The sequence below is a fragment of the Belonocnema kinseyi genome, chromosome 7, assembly GCF_010883055.1.
Source record: "Belonocnema kinseyi isolate 2016_QV_RU_SX_M_011 chromosome 7, B_treatae_v1, whole genome shotgun sequence".
In the NCBI taxonomy this organism is placed as follows: domain Eukaryota; kingdom Metazoa; phylum Arthropoda; class Insecta; order Hymenoptera; family Cynipidae; genus Belonocnema; species Belonocnema kinseyi.
The window spans coordinates 11,110,567-11,134,390 of record NC_046663.1 but is presented as its reverse complement, the minus strand read 5'-3'; the positions used below and the strand labels follow the sequence as shown (position 1 = coordinate 11,134,390).

At 28.8% G+C, this 23,824-nt stretch overlaps 1 protein-coding gene across 1 annotated transcript in view; it reads left to right on the top strand.

Annotated features, from left to right (window-relative positions):
- Positions 1-23,824, top strand: part of LOC117176894 (discoidin domain-containing receptor 2-like) — a 559,289-nt gene that overhangs the window by 526,015 nt on the left and 9,450 nt on the right. The window contains exon 15 of the mRNA XM_033367265.1: positions 2,150-2,242. Coding sequence (XP_033223156.1) covers positions 2,150-2,242 — 93 coding nt within the window. The remainder of the gene's footprint in view (positions 1-2,149; positions 2,243-23,824) is intronic.

Genomic DNA, 23,824 nt, shown 5'->3' with positions numbered 1-23,824 from the left:
AAGGTCAAATCGAGAGAAAACGGTAAAAAAATCCAAAAAAATACGTTATAGGTTTTTGGAGTCGCTAATTACGAATCTGGCATCCGTTTAACTCTATCGCTTTAGGTTCAAGGTCATTTGAAGGTCATTTGAAGGTCAAACCGAGAAAAAACGGTAAAAAAATTTTTTTTTTAAATATGTTATAGGTTTTTGGGCTCGCTGATTACGAGCCTGGTGTCCACTGACCCCGAAAACCATAGTAAACCCGAGCTAACCTCAGAATACATGTTTAAGAGTGTCAAATCTCTCGAAAATACAGTTGGTGGGTAGTGGTGTTTCCTATATTTGTAGGGGTGGCTGGGGGGTGGAGGGTAGTCCGTTTAGAGTGCAATCGACTCGGGATACTTATAAGATACTACCTTTAGAACCTTTAGAACCTTTAGAACAGAAGCTATATTCGAATGACGAGTGCTTTTTATTTTAAATGGGTGAAAACCACCCCTTAAGCTAAAAAATCAAATAAATATAATAATAAAGATTTTATTGGTTAAATTCAAGTATAATTATATAATATAAGTATTCTTTTACATTGTGGATTATATTTGATGTACTATAACATAATATTAACAACGCTTCAACCCTTAAAAACCACCCTTAATGACAATTTTACTCAAAAACGTCTCTTTCATCTTAAATGGTTGTATGGTGCGTATATGATAAATAAAAATCTTTTTAATACTTTATTGAAAAATAAATAATTAATCTCAATATTTCTACCCTTATAAACCACCCCTACTGGCAAAATATGCGAGAAAAACCATTTTTAACGTTTTGAAATATTTTAATTATTTACATTAAAATTTATCATAAAACATAAATCATGAGGTTTTTCCTCACCATTACTAATTTGATATTTAGCGCATCGTTCCAACCCTTAAAAACCACCCCTACTGAAAATATATATTATAAAAAACTTTTTTCATGGTTTGATATCATTATTAAAATAAAACATCAATTTGTATATACAGTGTGTGTGTGTGTGTGTGTGTGTGTGTGTGTGTGTGTGTGTGTGTGTGTGTGTGTGTGTGTGTGTGTGTGTAAGTTGTGTGTGTAAGTTGTGTGTGTAAGTTGTGTGTATATATATTGTTTAAGCTACAAACCCTATAAATATGAATATTTTTTCTTGTGCTGTATTTCGAGATTTTGTTAAATAAATGGCTTGAAAACATGGCCTTCACTCTTAAATGCTAACGTCTAACATTGATATTTTGGTAAATTTTTGTCCTGCAGAAATATAAAAAAGCAAAATATTCTACGGAAAAAATCCTAAATTTTTACTATCTAAGATTTTTTTCTATGTTTTATATTTTTCATGTTATTTTTAAAAAAAAATGTAATTTTTTAAAAATTAAAATTTTTTTAAAGTTTAATATCTAAAAAAATATGCATCCTACATTTCTAAAACTTTCAGAATATATTATAAGCATCTAAGTAAAGTAAATTATAAAAGGATAACCTTTAAAAAAAATGTGTAACAAATTTTTGTCTAAAACGTGAATTCTTTGAGTTATTTCACGTTAAACGCTGCAAATTTAGTTGCCATCGGACAAGGAGTGATGTTCATCCTGCCGTATCTCAGCACCTATTGCACTTACGTAAATGAAAAAAAAAATCAATCTTTTTTTTTCTTATAAGCTTCATTTTCATTGTGAGATTTTTTTTCGTAGAGTTTAAATTTTCCGAGTTATTCGAGAAAAACCGCTGAAACCCGTGGTTTTTTGGACGAAAAATCAACATTTTCAATCATGTGTAACCCAAAAAGTATTGATTTTTCAAAAAAACTATATAGAACACTTTTTGCTTAGAATTAATCCCTTTATCGATTTCTGCAGTTATTTTCAACATTTGACTTTCCACCCTCTAGAAGGGGTGAATACCACCCTCTGGGCAAAATGACACATTGGCACAATATACCTTCTGTTATAGAGGGGGAAATATACTTAATTTTAAATTTGTATAAGAATCGGATCACCGTGAAAAAATTCTGAGGCGAAATCCCTCGTTTCCTGGACTATCTTTTGCTAAGAAGTTGAATCAGTTTGACGCTTCATAGTTTGTAGGTGCTTTTCCCCGTGGCTTAATGTTTTACCGATATCGGTTCTCGTTTCAGTTTCAACTGTCTCATTTATATGGCAGCGCAAATCGCTTCGGGAATGCGTTACCTGGAACACCTGAACTTTGTGCATCGAGATCTGGCGACGAGGTGAGTCTAGTTGACTTCCTTTACAACCCTTATTCGTTCCCCTGAGACCTTAAAGAGACGCCATTCAAGTAAAACTATGAAGCATAATCCCCTTGGAAAATAAAATTAATTCTATGCGAGAGCGACAACTTGAATTCTACTTAGAAAAGAATAATTTTTAGCTTCGTCTCTTAAATATTATTGTTTACAAAATAAAGAAAAAACAAAAAAAAAGTCAAGAAAAAACGTTTTAAAAGTTAGGTTTAGTGAATTCTACACTGTTAAAAATGTTTGAAATTCTGGAGCACTTTTAAAAGACTTCTACAATACAAGCATAAGGTAAAATTGTAAATATGGTATTTGAATGGCGAAATTGAAATAAATGGATTATAAGTGTTGTAAATCGTGAAGTCACTGTCCAGCATTCCAATACATATATTAGAGCGTTTTTAAGATGAAAACTGTGCACAAGGGAATCACGGAATTAATGGAATTCAAGGAATTTACCGAATCCACGGAATTCATGGAAGTTAAGGTATTCACGAAATGTACGAAATTCGCGGAATTGGCAGAATACATGGTATTCAAGGAACTCACCAAATTTATGGAATTCACGGAATTAAAATAATTCAAATAATTCATGAAAGTCAATTAATAGAGTTCAAGAAACTCACAAAATTTATGAAATTCACGGAATTCAAATAATTCAAGGAATTCATGAAAATCGCGGAAATCACGAAATACATTTAACCAAAGGAATTCGCGAAATTGATGGCATTTATGAAATTGATGGAATTAATGACATTTAAGGAATTCATGGAATAGGGTTGTTTCGCGATTTTAGATAAAATAATTTTTTAATGCGTCATTATAATTTGAATCGAAGGTGCGTTATAATTTTGTTTTCTTTTGAGTCGTTCAACAGAAAAAAATTATTAAAAATTGAAGGCGGTAAAACACTTATTCAAATTGGTGTCACGTGGATGTCACGTGACTCAGAGGTTCTCATAATTATCTATCAATGTGACGATGCGAAACTCATGATAAAAAGGTTTGGCCACGGTCTGCTGTCAATTTTGATTATTTTGATTTGATAACTTTATTTGATAAGGATTATGTGACCAAAAAAAAAACCTTATTGTAATATTGGGTATAAGAGTCAGTAGTATGTTGAAGGAAAACAGTAAGTGCAATTATTAACGTATTTCAAAATCGTACCTATTTACGAATTGTTCAGTAAACATGACTACATTTAGGTACTTTTTAAATTAATTCTTTATAAAAAAGTTTTGGTTTTAAAAGTTTTTCCAATGTTTATAATGTTTTTTAACAATATTTTGCGACTTCTATCTTCGATACGCACATAACCAAAACAAAACATCGACACAGAAGAATATATTTGAGAATCACTGAAACATAAGCTGCGATTGGTGGAAAATTCGACCCCTTCGACGTTAAAGGGACCCTTCAATCGACATCGTGATAGAAAATCCATATTTTAATATTAAATTAAAAATAGTAAACGATTTGTAAAAAATATTTTATGGGCGTTTTTATAATTAGGATTTTATATACTATAAGATCTATTTATTGCAAAATGATATCTGACTTTGGAAAAAACCCTATTGAAGGCATTCACGAAATTTATGGAATTCAAGGAACTCACAAAATTTATGTAATTCACGGAATTCAAATACTTTAAGGAATTAATGAAAATCACGGAATTTGCAGAATCCATTTAATCCAAGGAATTCGCGAAATTTATGGCATTTATGAAATTAACAGAATTAATGGAAGTCAAGGAATTCATGAAATTCAAGGGATTAGCGAAATTGATGGAATTCACTGGATTTGTGGAATTCACGGAATTTATCGACTTCACGAAACTCACGGAATACGCTTAATTCACGGAATTTAGAATATTAAAGGAATTCGCGAAATTTATGGCATTTATGGAATTAATGAAATTCGAGAAATTGGCAGAAAAATAATGGAATTCAAGGAACTCGCAAAATTTATGGAATTCATGGAATTCAAATCATTCAAAGAATTAATGAAAATCACGGAATTCGCGGAATCCGTGGAACAAAAGGAATTCGCCAAATTGATGGCATTTATGAAATTAACGGATTTAATAGAATTCAAGGAATTCATGAAATTCAAGAGATTAGCGAAATTGATGGAATTCAAGGAATTCACTGGATTTGTGGAATTCACGGAATTTATCGACTTCACGAAATTCACGGAATGTGCATAATTCACGGAATTTAGAGTATTAAAGGAATTCGCGAAATTTATGGCATTTATGGAATTAATGAAATTCGAGGAATTGGCAGAAAAATAATGGAATTCAAGGAAGTCGCAAAATTTATGGAATTCATGGAATTCAAAGAATTAATGAAAATCACGGAATTCGCGGAATCCGTGGAACAAAAGGAATTCGCGAAATTGATGGCATTTATGAAATTAACGGAATTAATAGAATTCAAGGAATTCATGAAATTCAAGAGATTAGCGAAATTGATGGAATTCAAGGAATTCACTGGATTTGTGGAATTCACGGAATTTATCGACTTCACGAAATTCACGGAATGTGCATAATTCACGGAATTTAGAGTATTAAAGGAATTCGAGAAATTTATGGCATTTATGGAATTAATGAAATTTAATAAATTGGCAGATTTCATGGAATTCAAGAAACTCACCAAATTTATGGAATTCACGATATTCAAATAATTAAAGGTATTCATGAAAATCACGGAATTCGCGGAATCCATTTAATCAAAGGGATTTGCGAAATTTATGGTATTTATGAAATTGACGGAATTAATGAAATTTAAGGAATTCATGAAATTAAAGGAATTCACGGAATTTATGGAATTCAAGAAACTCACAAAATTTATGCAATTTACGGAATTCAAATAATTCAAGAAATTCATGAAAATCGCGGAATTTGCGGAATCCAAGGAATTCATGAAAATCGCGGAATTTGCGGAATCCATTTAATCAAAGGAATTCACGAAATTTATGGAATTAATGAAATTTACGAAATTTATAAAATTCGAGGAATTGGTAGAAAAATAATGGAATTCAGGGAACTCACAACATTTATGGAATTCACGGAATTCAAATAGTTCAAGAAATTCTTAGAATTGAAGGGATTAGCGAAATTGATGGAATTCAAGGAATTCACTGGATTTTTGGAATTCATTGAGTTCATCGACTTTACGGAATTCACGGAATACGCTTAATTCGCGGAATTTACAGTATTAAAGGAATTCGCGAAATTTATGGCATTTATGGAATTAATGAAATTTAAGAAATTGCCAGATTTCATGGAATTCAAGAAACTCACCAAATGTATGGAATTCACGGAATTCAAATAATTCAAGGAATTCATAGAATTGAAAGGTTTAGCGAAATTTATGGAATTCAAAGAATTCACTAGATTTGTGGAATTCATTGAGTTCATCGACTTTACGAAATTCCCGGAATACGCTTAATTCACGGAATTAACAATAATAATGAAATTCAAGAAATTCGTGAAATTCACGGAATTCATGGAATTGACGGGGTTAATTGAATTCAATTAATTCCCTGAATTACGTAAACTCCATAAATTCCATGAATTTCATAAATTACGTGAAGTCCAAGAATTTCGTGATTTTCTTGAATTTCATGAATTCCTTAAGTTCCGTGAATTCCGCGAATTCAATGAATTTCGTTAATTCTGTAAATTGCGTAAATTCTCGGATTTTCTTGAATTCCGTAAATTCCATAATTTCCGTCTGTAAACACGATACATCTCGAACAAATGAACGGATCGAATCGAGCAGTTTTTAATCAAAAAATGACATTAACAATAAAAATAAAAAAATTGTGGGAGAGCGACAAAAGTTAAGACAGGGAATTGATAGACAAAAGTTGTTTGCTTAAAAAAGAGATACAAATTTGTTATAATTTGTTAAATTCTGATAATGTATGATTGAGAAAGTATTAGAATTGTCCGGAATTTTACACCACGATATTTAAATTTTTAACCAAACGACGCAAGTACGAAAACCAGTCACAAAGAGAAATTATAGGTTTTGAAAATCCTACAAAATTTCTTTGGACCATTTTCCAATAAGACTCGTAATTTTGTTTTTATTAATCGTAAGTATTATGCAGAAAATAAAAAATGCCAATATTAGCCAAAAGATGCGAGATACCTAAAATATCTAAAAGTTGACTTGTACGATATTTTCCTTTATCCATAAATAGTTATATGAAAACAAAAATCCTATTTTTAGAATATCAACGCGAGATAGAGAAAACTTCATGAAAACTGGATTATAGTTTTTTATTTATTTTAAGCTGGTTCGGAAAATATACATTTACAAATGTAAATGTTTGTCAAAAATCTAGCGTACCATTTTTTCTATTTGACGTTCCCGGTGCTCGTCAATAATTGGAAAATTGTTGTAATCGCCGACGTCTCATATATTTACATTATATAAAAATAGTCCATAATAATACAATAAACAAAACAAAAATTTATAAACAAATTATTTGTTGAAAATGGGTTTTCTATCATTTTCAATAATTTAACGTTTTTTAAGTCATATTGCAAGAAATTTGAATGGAAACAATATTGTAATGAAAAAAATTTCTCTTAAGACTATTCTTAATAATATTATAAATAAATTTAATAAACAAATGCATTATTCAGGCATTTGTCGTAAGAAAAATTCGTTTTTTCTATGTCAATTTTTTTTTAAATTAGGAACCTCTTGATAATTTCAGAAAATCCATAATTTGTTGATAAATTTTTTGATTTTTTGAACAAATTTAATTTAAAAAATGCATTACTTGTGCATTTGTCGACGGAAAAACTCGTGTTTTTCAATGTTAGTCCTTTTAATTGGGAAGCTTACAATATTTTCAGTCACATTCATAATTAGTTGATTATTTTATGTTTTTGTTAAACAAATTCAATTTAAAAATGCATTATTTATGTATTTGTCGACGTAGAAACTCTTTTTTTTCAAAATCAGTCTTTTTAATTTCAGAAAAAAAGTTCTTTTTTTTCATTCAGTACTTACAGTTGGCCAACACAAGAGGGTGTGAATACAAAGAATGAAGGAATTATCGTAAAGTTCTCAATTCAAAGGACTGATATTTAAAAAAAAAGCTTTTCCGTCGATAAATGCCCAAATAATGTATTTTTTTATTAAATTTGTAAAAAGAATCCAAAAAATGTATTAACAAATTATGAATTATTCTGAAATTATCATGAGGTTCCTAATTTTTAAAAAATTGATATTGAAAAAACCGAATTTTTCTCACGAAAAATGCCTGAATAATGACTTTTCTTAATAAAGTTGTTTATAATATTTACAAGAATAGTCTTAAGAGAATTTTTTTAATTAAAATATTGCTTTCATTTCAATCTCTTCCAATATAAATTTCTTCAAAAAGATAAAAATGTTGCATCACGTTTATCTAACGAAAGATAAAATTTATCTGCAAAAAGATCAAGTTTATCTGACGTAAATGTTTTTTGACATACGTTGTATGTCAGACGGCTGTGTCTATTTTCACCAAAAAAATGTCCTTCATAAATTTCAAAATCCTCGCGGTATTCAATTTTAAATATTCTCACTTTATTTCACTAATTTTCAACCCGGTTTCGCCGATCACCAAAGTTTTGAGAAATAAACCCTTTTGGTTAGGAAATGATTATATTGTAGGAAAATGTTTTTTTTGTGAAATGAAGAAATCTACATATAGCGCTACAGTATCTGAACGGCAGCAAACAAGGTGTGTAGAGTTCTTAAATTCCCGAGAATTTAAGTTCAGGTTATATAACCGAGAATATGACAGAATTTAGGAAAATTTAAAAGAATTTAAGATAATTTATGATTTTTAACAATATTTTTATTGTCCAGGTTATATCAGCGGTTGATATAAATTATTTTCTAGCACAGAAATATTCAGGAATTACAGTGTTACATATACAAATTTTTAATTTTCAAATGTATTACTGTATTTCAAATAAAAAAAAAGTTTTTCTACTTTAAAAGATAACTCTTTAACAAAATACTGGAATTTTTAACATAATAGTAGCTGAATATTCAACCTAAAAAGATTTAATAATACTTTTTTTCAAAAAAAACGCGAATTTGGAAAAGTTCCATTTTCTGTTAAAAAATGAATTCTAAACAAAAAAAAAGAAGTATTTTCCACTAAACAGTTAAATTTTCAACCAGACATTTGAGCCTTCAATAACAAAATTTCACAATGTAGTTTAAATTTGACCCTAGTAGTTGAATTTTCAATTAAAAAATATTAATTTATAACAAGATAATAAAACTTTTAACCAGCGAAATAACTTTTCAATTTAAAATATAAATCTTTAACAAAAAAGTGATTTCTTAACAAAGCGATTCAATCAAATCTTTTTTACAAATTAGTTGAATTATCAAGCAAAAAAGAACGATTTTTAACCAAAAAGTTGCATTTTCATACAAAAAATGAAATTTTTTCTGTAACAGATGAAGTTTTAAATCAAAAAGATAAATTTTCAAAAAAAAAAGTTGAACTTTCTGTGGAAAAAGATTTTATTCGAGTTTTCACGATCAAACTATGAATTTTTTAAGAAGATATAATTTTCTACTAAAAAAATTAAATTTTCAATCCAAAAAGACGAATTTTTAACCGAAAAGGATAACTTTTTAACTAAATTGTTGAATTCTCTAGAAAATAGTTGCATTTTTATCACAAAATATAAAATTTGTCTTGAAGCAGAAGAATTTTTTATTACAAAAAAGTTGAGTTTTTATAAAAAAAAGATTCCAGTTAACTCAGTAACATCAAAGATTGCATTTTTTTAACAAAAAAATAAGTTTTTACGAAAAAAAAATTAAATTTTCAATCCATAAAGACGAATTTTTTCAACCAAAAAGGATGAATTTTTAACATAATAGATAAATTCTCTACCAAATAGTTGAATTTTTTCCAAAAAACATCAATTTTGTACTAAAACAGATGAATTTGTAATAAAAAACCAATTTTTTTATAAGTGTTACTTTCATCCAGAAAATATTTCAGTTCATTTTTCAACACCAAAATATAATTTTTAAACAAAAAGTCAATTTTTTACGAAAAGACAAACTGTTAAAAAAAGAGTTGAATTTTCAACCGAAAAGTTAACGAAAAATTCAATTTTCTATTAATAAAAATAAATTCTGAGATTCTCATAAATTCTCAGAGAATTTATTTCTTGGTTATATTCTCGATAATATTCTCATTCTTGTTACCGTTCTCCAAGTAATATGACCGGCTCAGAATTCTAAAGGTGTGTGAATGAGTTGTTACCCTCGCGTTGCGAACGACATTGTCAATTCCTTCTGGATTTTTCTCCGTTTCGCGACGTTTTTGCAAAATTTAGGTTCACCATCATCAAATCGTGGGTCTTGGTATGTACAGAGAGACCTTAGAATACACCAAACTCTCGATTTCAGTCACCCCGTTCTTGGCTTTCTTAGAACTGCTGACTCCAACAGTTTCTCAGGGGAGCAGGGCGAGAGCGGTTGCGACATTATACAGGGTGGACACGCTGGAGCTTACATACATGGCGAGTTGAATGCTACCCTAATTGCATAACAGCAGAGGAGAAGCCATTACACAGGGGTATTTTCATATTTCGCGCCTTTAAAGTTTCATTCGGATCGGCCATTCGGTCAAGTCCGTGCATCTTCGGATCAAGTTTATGATAGTTTCCATGGTTGGTTTCGAAACTTCAAATGGATAGAAGTGTCAAAACAGTATAGGTTATGTTAGATAGTAATTACAAATAATAAAAGTGTTTAATTAATAATGAAGTGAGACATGTGAAATGAGAAGTAAACGTCATTTTTTTTCTGTGCCAATAACATTATAGAATAGCTGCTAAGTGACAAATACTATAAAATAGTAATAATATTCTGTGCTTCCAGTGGGCGAAGAGTGAAGTGTGTTTAACGCTTATTTTTACTGCATAAAAAAGTATGTTATGAATAGACAGGAAATGTTTCAAATAAAATGAATGAAATATTACATGCGTAAACTTTAAATTAACATTGCCTATATTTACTGACAGCGATTAGGGCAAACAGGTGAATTTGAACATAACCGTTTGAACTTTCGAACGCAACCATGGAAACTATCATAAACTTGATCCGAAGATGCACGGACTTGGCCGAATGGCCGATCCGAATACAACTTTAAACGCGCGAAATATGAAAATACCCCTGTATAATGGCTTCTCCCCTGCTGTTGTGCAATTTGGGTAGCATTCCACTCGCTATGTATGTAAGCCCCAGATTGTCCACCCTGTATATACACGGAGAAAAATAGATGGTCAGATTGAAAATTTAGTGTCAGACTGACTACATTTGAGTTTTGACTATGGGACAGCATCCTAAATAGTTGAGAGTACCATCCGTTGCGTGTCAAAATTTAATGTTCGGATTCACTATCGTAGAATGTCAAGCTTGCGATTCTTGTGTGTCAAAATTTGAAGGCTAGGATCACTATCTCAGAGTGTAAAGTTTACGATCCCGGGAGTGTGTGCTCGATTATCTTAAAGTCTCAACTTGAACACACAAAAATATTCACGTAGAATATAGAAAATGTTTAAATCTATGATGTTCATATACTCAAAATGATTATCCCTTTTAGTCAAAAAAACTATCGCTGATAATCAGAATCACTATTTTTTATAATAGAATCCACTTTCTCGGGAAGTCCAATGTTTTTTTTTTATTATTTAAAAAAAAAAACTAGAAAATTAATTTCGCCACATAGCAGAAACATCACCTGATGTGGGTATATTTCCAATTACATATATGTTCTGTTATTAAAACCCCATGCTAGTTTTTTAATAAAACCGAATGTCTGTCTGGAAATACCGACATTACGTGATATTTATGGTATGTGGCCAAATCAATTAGGTTTTTAAAAATATGTCAAATATTAATCAAAGGATTAAATAAGTAAACTAAAACTTTTTAAAGAGAAATATTTATATTTTATTTGTATACATAAATAATAACAAAAATTTACTCAATATATATTTTGAAAGTTACACAAAGTTAAACGAAACGACAAAAATTTTGTACATTTAAGTTAAACAAAAATATGTTATATGTAATTTATTTATTCTTGCGCTCATACAGTTGCAAAACACTGAATATTATATATTGGAAGATACAAGTCTTATTAACATGAGAATTAAATCATTCCTACGAAATAAAAAATTGTTACAAAATAATTTTTATTATTTTTGAATGAGAATTTAAGTTGAAAGTTAAAGTTGAAAGACGAAATTTGAAAGAACAAAATAATTTTCAACCAAACAGGTACATAAAGCGACCGAATATATAAACTTTTCAGTAACAGAGACAAATTTTCAAAAAAATAGTTAAAGATTTAAATAAATACTCACATTTTCAACACAAAAAGAAGAATTTTTCCGACAACAGTTGAACTTGTAGTAAAAATGTTACTCGTCAACAAAGAAAAATAAATTTTCAACCAAGAAACATGCCTTTTTTTACAGTGAAAGGTAAATTTTCAAAAAAAGAGTAAAGTTTTTTAGCTAAAAAATTGAATGGTTTAGAAAACAGTAGACATTTTTAGTCGGAAAAGCTGAGTTTTTAACAAGATTGCTAAATTCCCAACCAAAAAGTTGAACTTTCAACAAACAAGAATAACTTTCTACAAAAAAGACGACTTTTTCACAAAATATATGAATTTTCTATCAAATAATTCAATATTCGCCTAAAAAGTTGAACTTTCTACAAACAAGATTAACTTTCTGTTCAAAAAGACAATTTTTCCACAAAATACATGAATCTTTTCCTATACAGTTACATTTTTAACCTATACAATAAACGGGATGAAGTTTTAACCAAAAATGGAATAGCTAAATTTTCAAATGAAAACTGTGATAAGAAAAACTTTGAAAGAAATTTTTTTTAAATTTTTTTAATTAAAAAAAAATAATTTTCGATCAAAAAGATTAATTTTCTATCAAAAAAGACAAATTTCCAACTCATTTAATAAACAGAATCAAATTTTGTAAAGTTCTGGATAGATTTTTGAGATGAAAAAATCATTTTTTACTACACATAAATTAATTTTCTACAAAGTTAATAAATTTATTGAAAAAATGAACAAAGTACATGAATTTAAAAAAAAAGTTATTAAATTTTGAATCCCAAAAGACGAATTATCTACAAGAAAGTTAAATGTCCAACCCAAAAATATGATTTTTTTTAACAATGAAGTTTAATTTTTAACAATATTTATGATTATTCGAGCCGAAAATATGAATGTTCTACGTGACAGTATAATTTTTACCATTAAAGTAAATTTAAAATGAAATAATTTAACTTCCAACGAAGCATTTAACAGTTGCTATTTAAACCAAACAATTGCATTTTTAACAAAGAACGATAAATTTTTCACCAAGAAAATTAAGTTTCTACAAGAAAGATCAATTTTATTAAAAAATGCAGGAATTTTTAACAAATCACGTGAATGTCTTAACAAAAAGTTGAACTTTCAACTAAAAACGATCAATTTGGGACCAAATAGATAAATTTTTAGGTAAAAAAGATCAATTTTCAACCAAAAATAAAATAGTTTAACGGCAGTTTAAAAAAATTATTTCCAACGAAAGAGATAAAAATTTGGAGTACAAAAATGAATTTTTATTAAAGTATTTGTAGCGTTTTTCACCCCCCCCCTGCCCCACTGATAACGTAGTTTATAGAAAGTACCGCCAGGTCATATTTTCTTGTACGGCTATATCCTCCGCTATACCACTGAAAATTATACATTTTACTTACGTCAGGAAATACGGCTGATTGCTGGAAAACCGGTGGAGAACGAATTACACATCTAACAGCAATAGGGTTTGCAATCTTCTGTGTTTCTCTCTTTATATTTTGAAGAAACTAATTAAATAATTAATAAATTTAAATAATGCAATTTTTGCCTTTTTTTAAATGTTAATTTCCCTTGTTAACTTATTCAATCATGAAATTATTCAGCTTACAATGCACAAATCTAAAATATTTAATTAAAAAGATTTTCCTTTGTAGGACTTTTGAATGATATGTTAAAAAATTTTAAATCATAAAGACGAATTTTCAAACAAGAAGATTAATTTTCGATTAGAACAGACCATTTTTCAACAAAATGAATGATTTTTCAGACAAATAGTTGATTTTCCATCTCACTGGATAAATTTCCAATCAAAAATTTGAAGCTAAATTTTCAGTGGAAAAAATTTACAAACAAAAAAAAAAGAATTCTTAACAAAATAGCCCTATTTTCAACGAAGGAGATGAATTTTCAAATAAAATGATGAATTTTTCGACCAGAAAGACGAATTTTCAATGAATACACATTTTTCAGTCCAGAATGAAAAAAGATTTATTTAAATTATTGAACTTAAGGGCATGTGACATAGCCAAATACCGATATTACCGACCTCACTTTATCAGTTCACTGAATATTTGTTGAACCTAAGAACTTTTTTCGTAAATAAAATATCGAGCTGAAACTTTGGAAAATATATTAGAGTGCAGTAAAGTACGTTTAGGTACTGCATTTTGGTAGGAACTTCACTGAAAATTATTTCATCTTTTTTTCTGAACCTCGACATTTTTTGAACGTTCGAACTTTTTTTATACATAAAATATCGATCTCAAATTTTGAAAAATGCAAGAGTCGAAAGAAAACTACGTTTAAGTATATTTCAACTATCAATTCCATCGGCATCAGCCGGTAAAGTTATACACGAAAATACGAACCCTCTAGAGCCTCGTCTAGTGGCCGCCAGAGTTCGTATTTTCGTGTACAACGTTACCGGCTGATGCCGACGGAATTGATAGTAGAAATATTTTTTTTTACATCTTTTATCATTAAGCTTTGTACTTAAACGCAGTTTTCTTTCGGCTCTTGCATTTTTCAAAGTTTGAGATCGATATTTTATGTATAAAAAAAGTTCGAACGTTCAAAAAATGTCGAGGTTCAGAAAAAAAGATGAAGTAATTTTCAGTGAAGTTCCTACCAAAATGCAGTACCTAAACGTACTTTATTGTACTCTGATACATTTTCCAATATTTCAGCTCGATATTTTATTTACAAAAAAAGTTCTTAGGCTCAAAAAAACATTCAGTGAACTGATAAAGTGAGGTCGGTAATATAGGTATTTAGCTGTGTCACATGCCCTTAAACGCGTGAAACTAAATTTCTGTGAAACCGTTGAATCTTCTACCCGAAAATATAAATTTGTTACTAAACAGTTAATTTTAACCAAAAAAATTGTACCTAGAAATAGCTCGATTATCTGTTGACTGCATTGGCAACTTTTCATGAGCTCTACTTAATTACGTCCTGTCGGTGCCATATCCTGCAAAAGAACATTAAAGGACAATGAATCATGTTATAGATTAATTTATTTTTAAAATAATTCTAAGCGATTAATAAAATAATTACAGTAATACAACTTAAAAAATTGTATTATTCTAATTCTAATCTAAAAACTCTTGGTCTCGAGAAATCTCGAGGCTTCTACATTAGGTAAAATAGATACTTACCATTCCCAATCACACAAAATCACGGAAAATCAAAGAAAATCACATATATAATTTTGAGAACCTCACACGCTCCGCAAAATTCTAACTTACAGTAGGGATAAACGAAATAACTGCTTTGTCGCGTCAGTTACTCCGTTGTGAAGTTTGCGCATTATTTAACCATGTCAGTATCGAATTGATTAAAAAATCAATTTTTGGCCGAACTCGAATGATAAAAGTGACTACAAACATAATATTTAACTTATCCATCCTTGAGATTGTTAAATTAAACATCAAATGAGTATCTTTTTGACTCACTGTTCACGTTTCTGTCCTCCCGAAATCAGTCCAAGGACATTTTAAGGCAACACCCGACACTGGACTGAAAGCGAGAGTTTGGTGTACTTCTTCGATGTCAAAATTGTTATAAGACAACAAATGTACGAACGGATCTCAGTGTTCAGATGCTGTCGTCTGCTAACCGTAGTTCTCTCCCTTTCGGAAAACGAAAATTTTCCGTCAAAATAATTATTTCCTCAGCAAAATGGTTTATCTATCAAAGTTTTGATGATCTGAGTATCACACGAAACCCCGAATAAGTGGCAAGTTTTCTTTCTTTTGTTCTCAAATATTCGGATAAATTTTATGTAATGAATCAGTGCCCTACCTATAAAAAAAAAACATTTTTTAACTAAATTTAACCAACACCCTTAATTATTATTAATTATTTCATACTGGTGCTTCAATTTCGATTGTTTTTCAAACTACAATTGTTTTAAAGATTTCCCTTTTATATTTAGTATTAAAGTTTAGCTTGATATAATTTTTTTGATGTTGTAGCCTTGAAAAAGACACAAAGCCGTCTCGAAACCTCGGATTATATGGATTTCGACACTTATTTATTTTTGACATAAAAGTTGTGTATTTATAGAAAACGGATGACCAACAAAATTTGTTCTCTTCTCTTTGATGAGAGAATATCTGCATTTCCTCTTCTCTTTGATCAGAAATTATCTACATACACTTGATAGCATTGAATTGTTTCGTTCTCGTTCGAAAACAAGAGATAATAGGAAGGTAACAGATATTGGGTTGTTAAGGCGTTCGGGCAGGGAATACGCGTCTAATTATCACCCAATGGAAATGGCTCACCATCGTACCCAATCAGAAACATGCTGCTAACGAATCCACTGATAATTTCCCCTGCACGATGATATTGTAAATCTCGTCTTTCATTTAAAGGATTGCAGTACAGAACTACACTGAAAAAATCGTTAGATGGGTCAGATTTTTAGTTGTTACATCAAAGGGCTTCTATTTTTTTTATTTTTCATCATTAAAAGTTCAATAATTTCATAAACTGAACATTTTTAATTTTAATTTTAATTAATTTTAATTCAGAAGAAATTCTAATGCTTTGCTTTTGTAGTGAAGTATTTGATACCTAAATTGAAAAACTGTATCCGGTTTGAAAGTTTGAATGTTTTAATTTTAATGACCTGGAAAAATCTTTTTTGAAAGAAAAACAGCGAAAATTTGGTTTTGTTTTGAGAGGCCATCCTGAAATATTTATATTCAAAATTTAATTGCAAATATGGAATTTACTATTAAACTTTCTTCAACCTTTTTTTTAAAAACCAAATTTACAAATCACAATTCAAATCGCGAAAAATTTTATTTCAATCTACTACGTATCGAAGTCGCTTTTCAGACTTATTAAACTTCCTTAAATAGTTCATACCTAAAATTTAACTTTGTTATAAATAATTTAATTGATTAAATAGAAAATTTGCATCCTTTTTTCGTCTAATATGAATCGAAGTAACTTGAGGGACTTGCTCAAATATAAAATATTGTTAACACATAACTTTCAGCATTATTATAAGTAATTAAAGTGAACAAATAGAAAATTTCTATATTTTTCCCGGAAATTAGTAATACTCAACATTTATCTTTAATATAAATACTTTAAATAAACAAATGAAAAATCTTAATCTGTTTTTCGCAGGAAAAATGATCCTATTTCTTATACAGATAAAAATAGCTTCTCAGACTGACTGAATTCCAGAAAATTGCGAACACAAAAGACAAATTTTCAACCAAATGGTTGAATAAACAACCAAATAGATGAACTTTCCAATAAAAGAGACGACTTTTAAAAAAATGGTTAAGATTTAACTAAATAGGAAAAATGGTTAAGTCATAAATAAAAATTTTTTTAAGAAAATTGAATTTTTAGCAAAAAAGTTACTTTCCAACCAAGAAAGATAAATTTTCAACTAAGAATGATGACTTTTCTACCATAAAAGATGAATTTCCAATTCAAAAGTATGATTTTTAACAACGTAGTTGTATTTTTAAATAGAAATAACGACTTCAACAAAATAGTTAAATTTTCTAAAAATAATAATTTCTTAACAAAATAGTTGATTTTCTAAACAAATAATTACATTTTCAGAATTCAAAGATGCATTCTTAAACAAATGTTCTAATTTAAAGAAAACTCAAATTTAATTAAATATTTGAGTATTCAAGACAAAAAGACAAATTTTTTAGAAGATAATTTAATTTTGATCAAAAAAGTTCATTTTCAACCAAGAAAAATGACTTTTCTCCCATGAATGATGACTTTTTGAAGAAAGAACAAACTTTTCAAGCTAAAAGTAGAATATTTTTAAAAACAGAGGACTATATCGAAAAATATGAATTTAAAGAAAAAAGTTTATTTTTAATTAAGAAAGATTAATTTTTTACAAGAAAGTTGAATTCTCAACCAAAAAGTTAAACTTTCAACGAACAAGAATGATTTTTTACCCAAAAAGACGAATTTTCAACGATATACGTGAAGTTTCTATGAAATAGTTGATTTTTTAACGTATGCCAATTTAAGTACTCAATCTGCATATTTAAAAATCCTGTGTCACGATGTTTGTCGCCACTAAACTCCGAAACTACTTAGCCGATCTTGATAAAATTTTGTATAATGTGTGTAATTTGGTCCAACCTAAAGGATAAGATACTTTTTATCTCATTTAATTACCTCAATATTTTTGCATTGCAAATTAAATGTTTTTATTTGTATACTTTGTAAGTTTCAAACAGATGGCGGTGTAAGTTAGTTTGTTGACCGACACTTTAACATTTCACGTTATGTCGATTCTGTAAGCAGTCAACAGATGGCGCCAAGTTTAGTATGATATAAATTCAATGTATTATAGCTGAGCCACGGCAACTCGCGGCCGGGTCTGATAGTATTATAAATATTTGACGAATTATGAGCAAATAAAATGAGACTACTTGCTTGCACTACACAATATAAGAACATTATCAATTTGTAAGAAAAAATTGATGTTTCCGAACGATGAATTAGCGTATGCAAAATGGTGTTTGTGAAACTTTGAGAAAATTTAATCAGTGGAAGCTAACTGGCATACGATTTCCGGGTGTATGAAACCTTGATATAATTAATGAAACTTTCAAAAAACTGAACTTCTAAAAACAAGTAGTTCGTGTATGCCATTCACGGAATTATTATTTTTCGTACACTGTAACAAAAGGTTGTGGAATTTTAGTACGCTAAACGTATGTAAAAAGTGGACTCACGTGCAGCGGCATAACATTAGTATAGAAATTTATAAAATTGAACAAAAGTGTAAAATTCTCAACTGAACTGAAATTGAATATGTGACGTTAAGTAAAACATCGGAAAGTGGAAAATTTCTCTAAAATATCAACCTAACCTCAAATACTTAAATCATTAGGATCATATTAAGAATATATTTATAATTACGCAAGCGTATATCACATAAAATTTGTAATTTAAAATCATTTGCTCGCATTTATGCTTTCGCCATAAGTGAGCAATAAAGGTTGCAATCTAAAATGTACGTTCGCTCATAACACACAAACAAAAGAGCGAAAAAAAGCTCTATCGCGAAAATTATACAAATGTGGAATATTATACGGACGAATCTAAAATCACTATAAAGTGGAGAAATTTTCGTTATAAAATAAAAATTAATGCGCGGTCGGTAATTTTACCAGTCTGGGGAATTTTACTATGTTCAGCATGAGTCCTTTTTTTACACACTCTGAACGTAGTGATTTTCAACACGTCGTATGAATTCATGCAAAGTCATAGAATTAAATCTGTAAGAGACGTCATTCTACACAACATGTGGAAATTTTCTTTCTAACCTGTAATATTAATGCATCTAAAGTGACATTGTGTAGGTATAAATTTACACTTTGAAGTGCAATTTTAAAACGTATTTTTTACCGTGTATGTAAATAATGAAAAGTACTTTTAATAAACTTACGGCGTGTAAATGTGTTAGTTATACTTTTTCGAAATTGCATTATTCTTTCCAATCATTGTCATACGATTCGAACTTGTATAACCTAATGAAAAAACAATGTGAATGTTGCAAAAATCTATATAATTTTTGAACAATTAATTACCGTATGGCATTCGCTTTCTCAGAAATTTTAAAACGAAAAATAATGGTTTAACCACTTGCATACCAATTGGTAGTTTATTTCCGAAAAGTAAGGTAACGCTAAAATGCAAAATGTTGTACTTTCCACCTGCTGGCATTGGTATGTTACTTCACATATATTGGAATTTTATAATAAAAGTCCAGTAGTATGTAAATCATTTCTCAGAACACTTGTTTCTAGAAAAAAATTTTCTGACGGATCCAAAACTTTTGTTAATATATAGTGTATAGCGCGCGTATTTATAGAATTCAAGGATTTCATGGAATTTAATGAATTCGTGTAATTTACGGAATTCAAGGGATTCACGGAATTCATAAAACATCCGGAATTCACGGATTTAATGGGATTAGCGGAATTCAAGGAGTTCACGGAATTCTAGGAATTCACGGTATGGACGGAATTCAAGAAATTCACGAGATTAAAAGAATTCATGGAATTTAAGGAATTTTCGCAATTGGTGGAATTTGCGGAATTCAATCAATTTACCTAATTTACGGAATTCAGTAAATTGATTCATTTCACCGAATTCACGGAATTTAAAAAAATTAGGGATTTCGCGGAAATCACGTAAATTATGAAATTTAAGAAAATCAGGGAATTAATGGAATTTAGGAGACTAGGAATTCAAGAAATTTAGACAAATCATGGAATTCACGGAATGCAAGGAATTAACGGAATCTACAGAATTTAAGGAATCCAAAGAATTCACAGAACTCAAGAAATTCATGAAATTCAAGAAATTCGTAGACTTCACGGAATTTATGGAATACACGGAATTCGTGGAAATTACGGAATTCATGGATTACACAAAATTCATAGAATTTACGGAATTTCAGGTATTCAAGGAATTTACAGAATTCAAGTAATTCGAGGAATTTACGGAATTAGAGCTATTCAAGGAATTTACAGAATTCAAGTAATTCACGGCATTTACAGAATTCAAGCGATTTAAGGAAGTTAACTAATTCGTGAGTTCCATGAATTTAATAAATTAAGTGTATTCCGTAAATTCCATAAACTCGATGAATTCCGTGAATTTCTCAAATTCCGTTATTGCAGTGAATTCTTTAAACTCCGTGATTTCAGTAAATTCCTAGGATTTTATCAATTCCATGAATTCCATACATTCCTTGAATTTCTTCTATTCTGTGAATTCCTAATGTTCCATGAATTCCGCGAATTCCTTAAATTCCATAATTCCGTAAATTTCATGAATGCAATAAATTTCGAGAATTTCTTTAATTCCATGAATTCAGCAGATTCCGTGATTGTCATGAATTCCTTGAATTTCATGAATCCCTTGAATTCCATTAATTACATGAATTTCATGAAGGCCATAATTTCCGTGTAAGTTTAATTTTTAACCAAATAGTATAATTTTCTATCTGATTGCTGAATTTTCTAGAAAAAGATGAATTTTCTACAAAACAGTAGAGTTTTTAACATTAGAGTTTATTTTTAAGCGAATAATTCAAGTTTCAACTATAGTTAGGAATCCTTAATCAAAGGAATTAATTTTTTTATTAAGCAGTTCAACTTTAAGTCAAATAATCTACTTTTCGACTAGAAAAGATGAATTCTTAAAGTTGACATTTCAAACAAACAATTGCATTTTTATCCAAAAAGGATACATTTTTTATTAAGAAAATTGAATTTCTTTCAAGAAAAACGAATTTAAAACAAAATACATAAATTTTCAATCAAAAAATTAAACTTTCAAATAGAAAAAATACATTTTTCAACAAATAGTTAGATTTTTAAATGGAAAAGATAAATTTTTAACTGAAAAAGATCATATTTTAACGAAAAATTGAATAGTTTAATTTTTAGTTTTGAAAATTTATTTTTAACCGAACATAAAACGAATTTTCATCAAAAAATTTCAATTTTCATCCAACGAGATGTACCTTTAACTGAAAAAATGAATATTTTACAAAGTAGATGAATTTTTGATAAAAATATTACTTTTTAACAATAAAGTTGCATTTTCAGCAAAATAATTAAATTTTCAAATAGAAAACAAAATTTTTAACCAGACTAGATGAATTACCAAATTAAGTTTTCTGCCGCTTTGGACAAAAAAAATATTAAGAAAAAGTTTATAAGGTTTCTGAGCGAATTATCGAGCCTGATTTTAAAAATTGGCTTTCAATTCTTTGATAAATAAACATTTTTTAAATTATATTCCAAGGAATTTGGATAAAAACAATATAATTATGAAGAACATTCTTCTTGAGATTATTATTGTAATACTATACATAAATTCATTAATCAGGCATTTTTTGACAGAAAATTTTCGTTCTTTTCGATGTCATTCTTTTAATCAGGAACATTATGCTAATTTTAAAAAACTTTATAATTTGTTGATAAATTTGATGTTTCATTTAAATAAATGCATATATAAGGCATTTGGAGAAAGAAAAATTATTTTTTTTCGATGACAACTTTTTTAATTTGGATCATCATAGTAAATTCAGCAAAATTCATCATTAGTTGATAAATTTAATTTTTTTTTTACGAATTTATCAAACAAATTCATTATTCGCGCTTCTCTGCACAGAGAGCAAAATTCATAATTAGTTGAGAAATTTTATATTTTTTTTTAAACAAATTTAAAAAACAAATGCATTATCTTGAAGCTGCAGCGTTATTAAAAGAATGAAAGTAATGCAAAATTAAACTGAAAGGATTGAGATTGGAAAATAAACTATTTCGTCGAAAAATGCCCAGATAGTGAATATGCTTATTAAATTTGATTAAAACATCATAGAACTTTTCAACAAAGTATGAGTGTTGATGAAATTATCATTAAGTTCCGAATTAAAAAGACTGACATAAAAAAAAAGAATTTTTCCCTCGTACAGTTGCTCGAATAATGCATTTGTTTATTAATTTTTTTAATAACAAAAAATTCATTGACTACTTCTGAATTTTTCTGAGATTATCAAGAAGTTTCCAATTAAAAAGACTGACTTCGAAAAAACTCATTTTTCTGTCCACAGATGCCCGAATAATTCATTTGTTTATCAAATTCATCTTAAAAATTCATAAAATTTATCAACTTATCATGAAAGTTTCTGATTTTTTTAATGAAGATTCCAATTAAAATATCTGACATCGCAAAAAAATTGTTCTATAGACAGCTGCTCCAATAATGCATTTGTTTATTAAACTTGTTTCTCAAAAAACAACAATTTATCAACTAGTTATGAATGTTACTGAAATTGCCATGAAATTCCCAACTGAAAGCATTGGTATTGAAAAAAGAAAACATTTTCTACCAGCAGATGTCCGAATAATGCATTTGTTTATTAAATTTGTTTGAAAAAAGATGATAAGATTAACCAGCAAATCATGATTTTTTCTAAAATTTTCATAAAATTGCTAATTAAAAAAATGACAACAGAAAAATCGCATTTTTCTTTCGAAAAATGCCTGAATGGTGCATTTTTTTTATTAAAGTTTATAATATTAATAATAATCTCAAAAAGAAATTTTTTATCATTATGTTTTCTTTATTGAAATTTTTGCAATATAACATAAAAAACGTAAAATTATGGAAAATCGCAAAAAACATTCTTGCAACAAATAATTTGTTTATAAAAATTGTTTTTGTTTATTATATAATAATGTAATATATTTTACTAATGTTACTCTACGATACTTAGGCGATTTCAATCATTTTCATGTTATTGACGATCACCGGAAGCGTCAAATAGAAACAATGGCCATTTTTTTCGTCATATTTGTTTACTTATAAAAAAATTTAAAAGCCTTTTTTAAAAAGCAGTTAATCGGTCAATATTTGACCTCGCTGAAGTTTGCAACGTTTTAAAAAATCGAATTTACAAAAAAAAATTTTTGTGCGAGACCTAACATTTAAAAGTTTCAGATAGGTCTATTTGATGAGAAAAGGTACCCGAAAAAGTTTCAACCCCCTATCTCATCCGGAACACCCTCGTTTTCAACCCCTAACATAGCGAAAAATTAGGAAAAATCCCTCTAACATCCAGACCTAAAATTGTATGCTTCAGAATCGTTATAATTGATATCCAAAAATAATAAAAAAGTTTCATTCCCCTGTCTCATCCGGAACACCCTCGTTTTCAACCCCTAATATAATGAAATTGAAAAAAATGCTAAAAAATCCCTTAAATTCCAGATCTGAAATTCTATACTTTAGAATGGATCCATCCGATGTCCAAAGACACTAAAAAAAGTTTCATTACCCTATCTGATCCGGAACACCCCGTTTTCAACCCCCAAAATATTGTAAGATAGAAAAAAAATTCCAAAAAAATCCCTAAAATCCAGACCTAAAATTTTATGCTTCAGAATGGTTCCATCTAATGTCAAAAGACACTTGAAAAAGTTTTATTTCCATATCTCATCCGGAACACCCCGTTTTCAATCCCCAAAATATTGAAAAATCGAAAAAAAATTCCCTAAAATCCAGCCTTAAATTTTATGCTTCAGAATGGTTCCATCT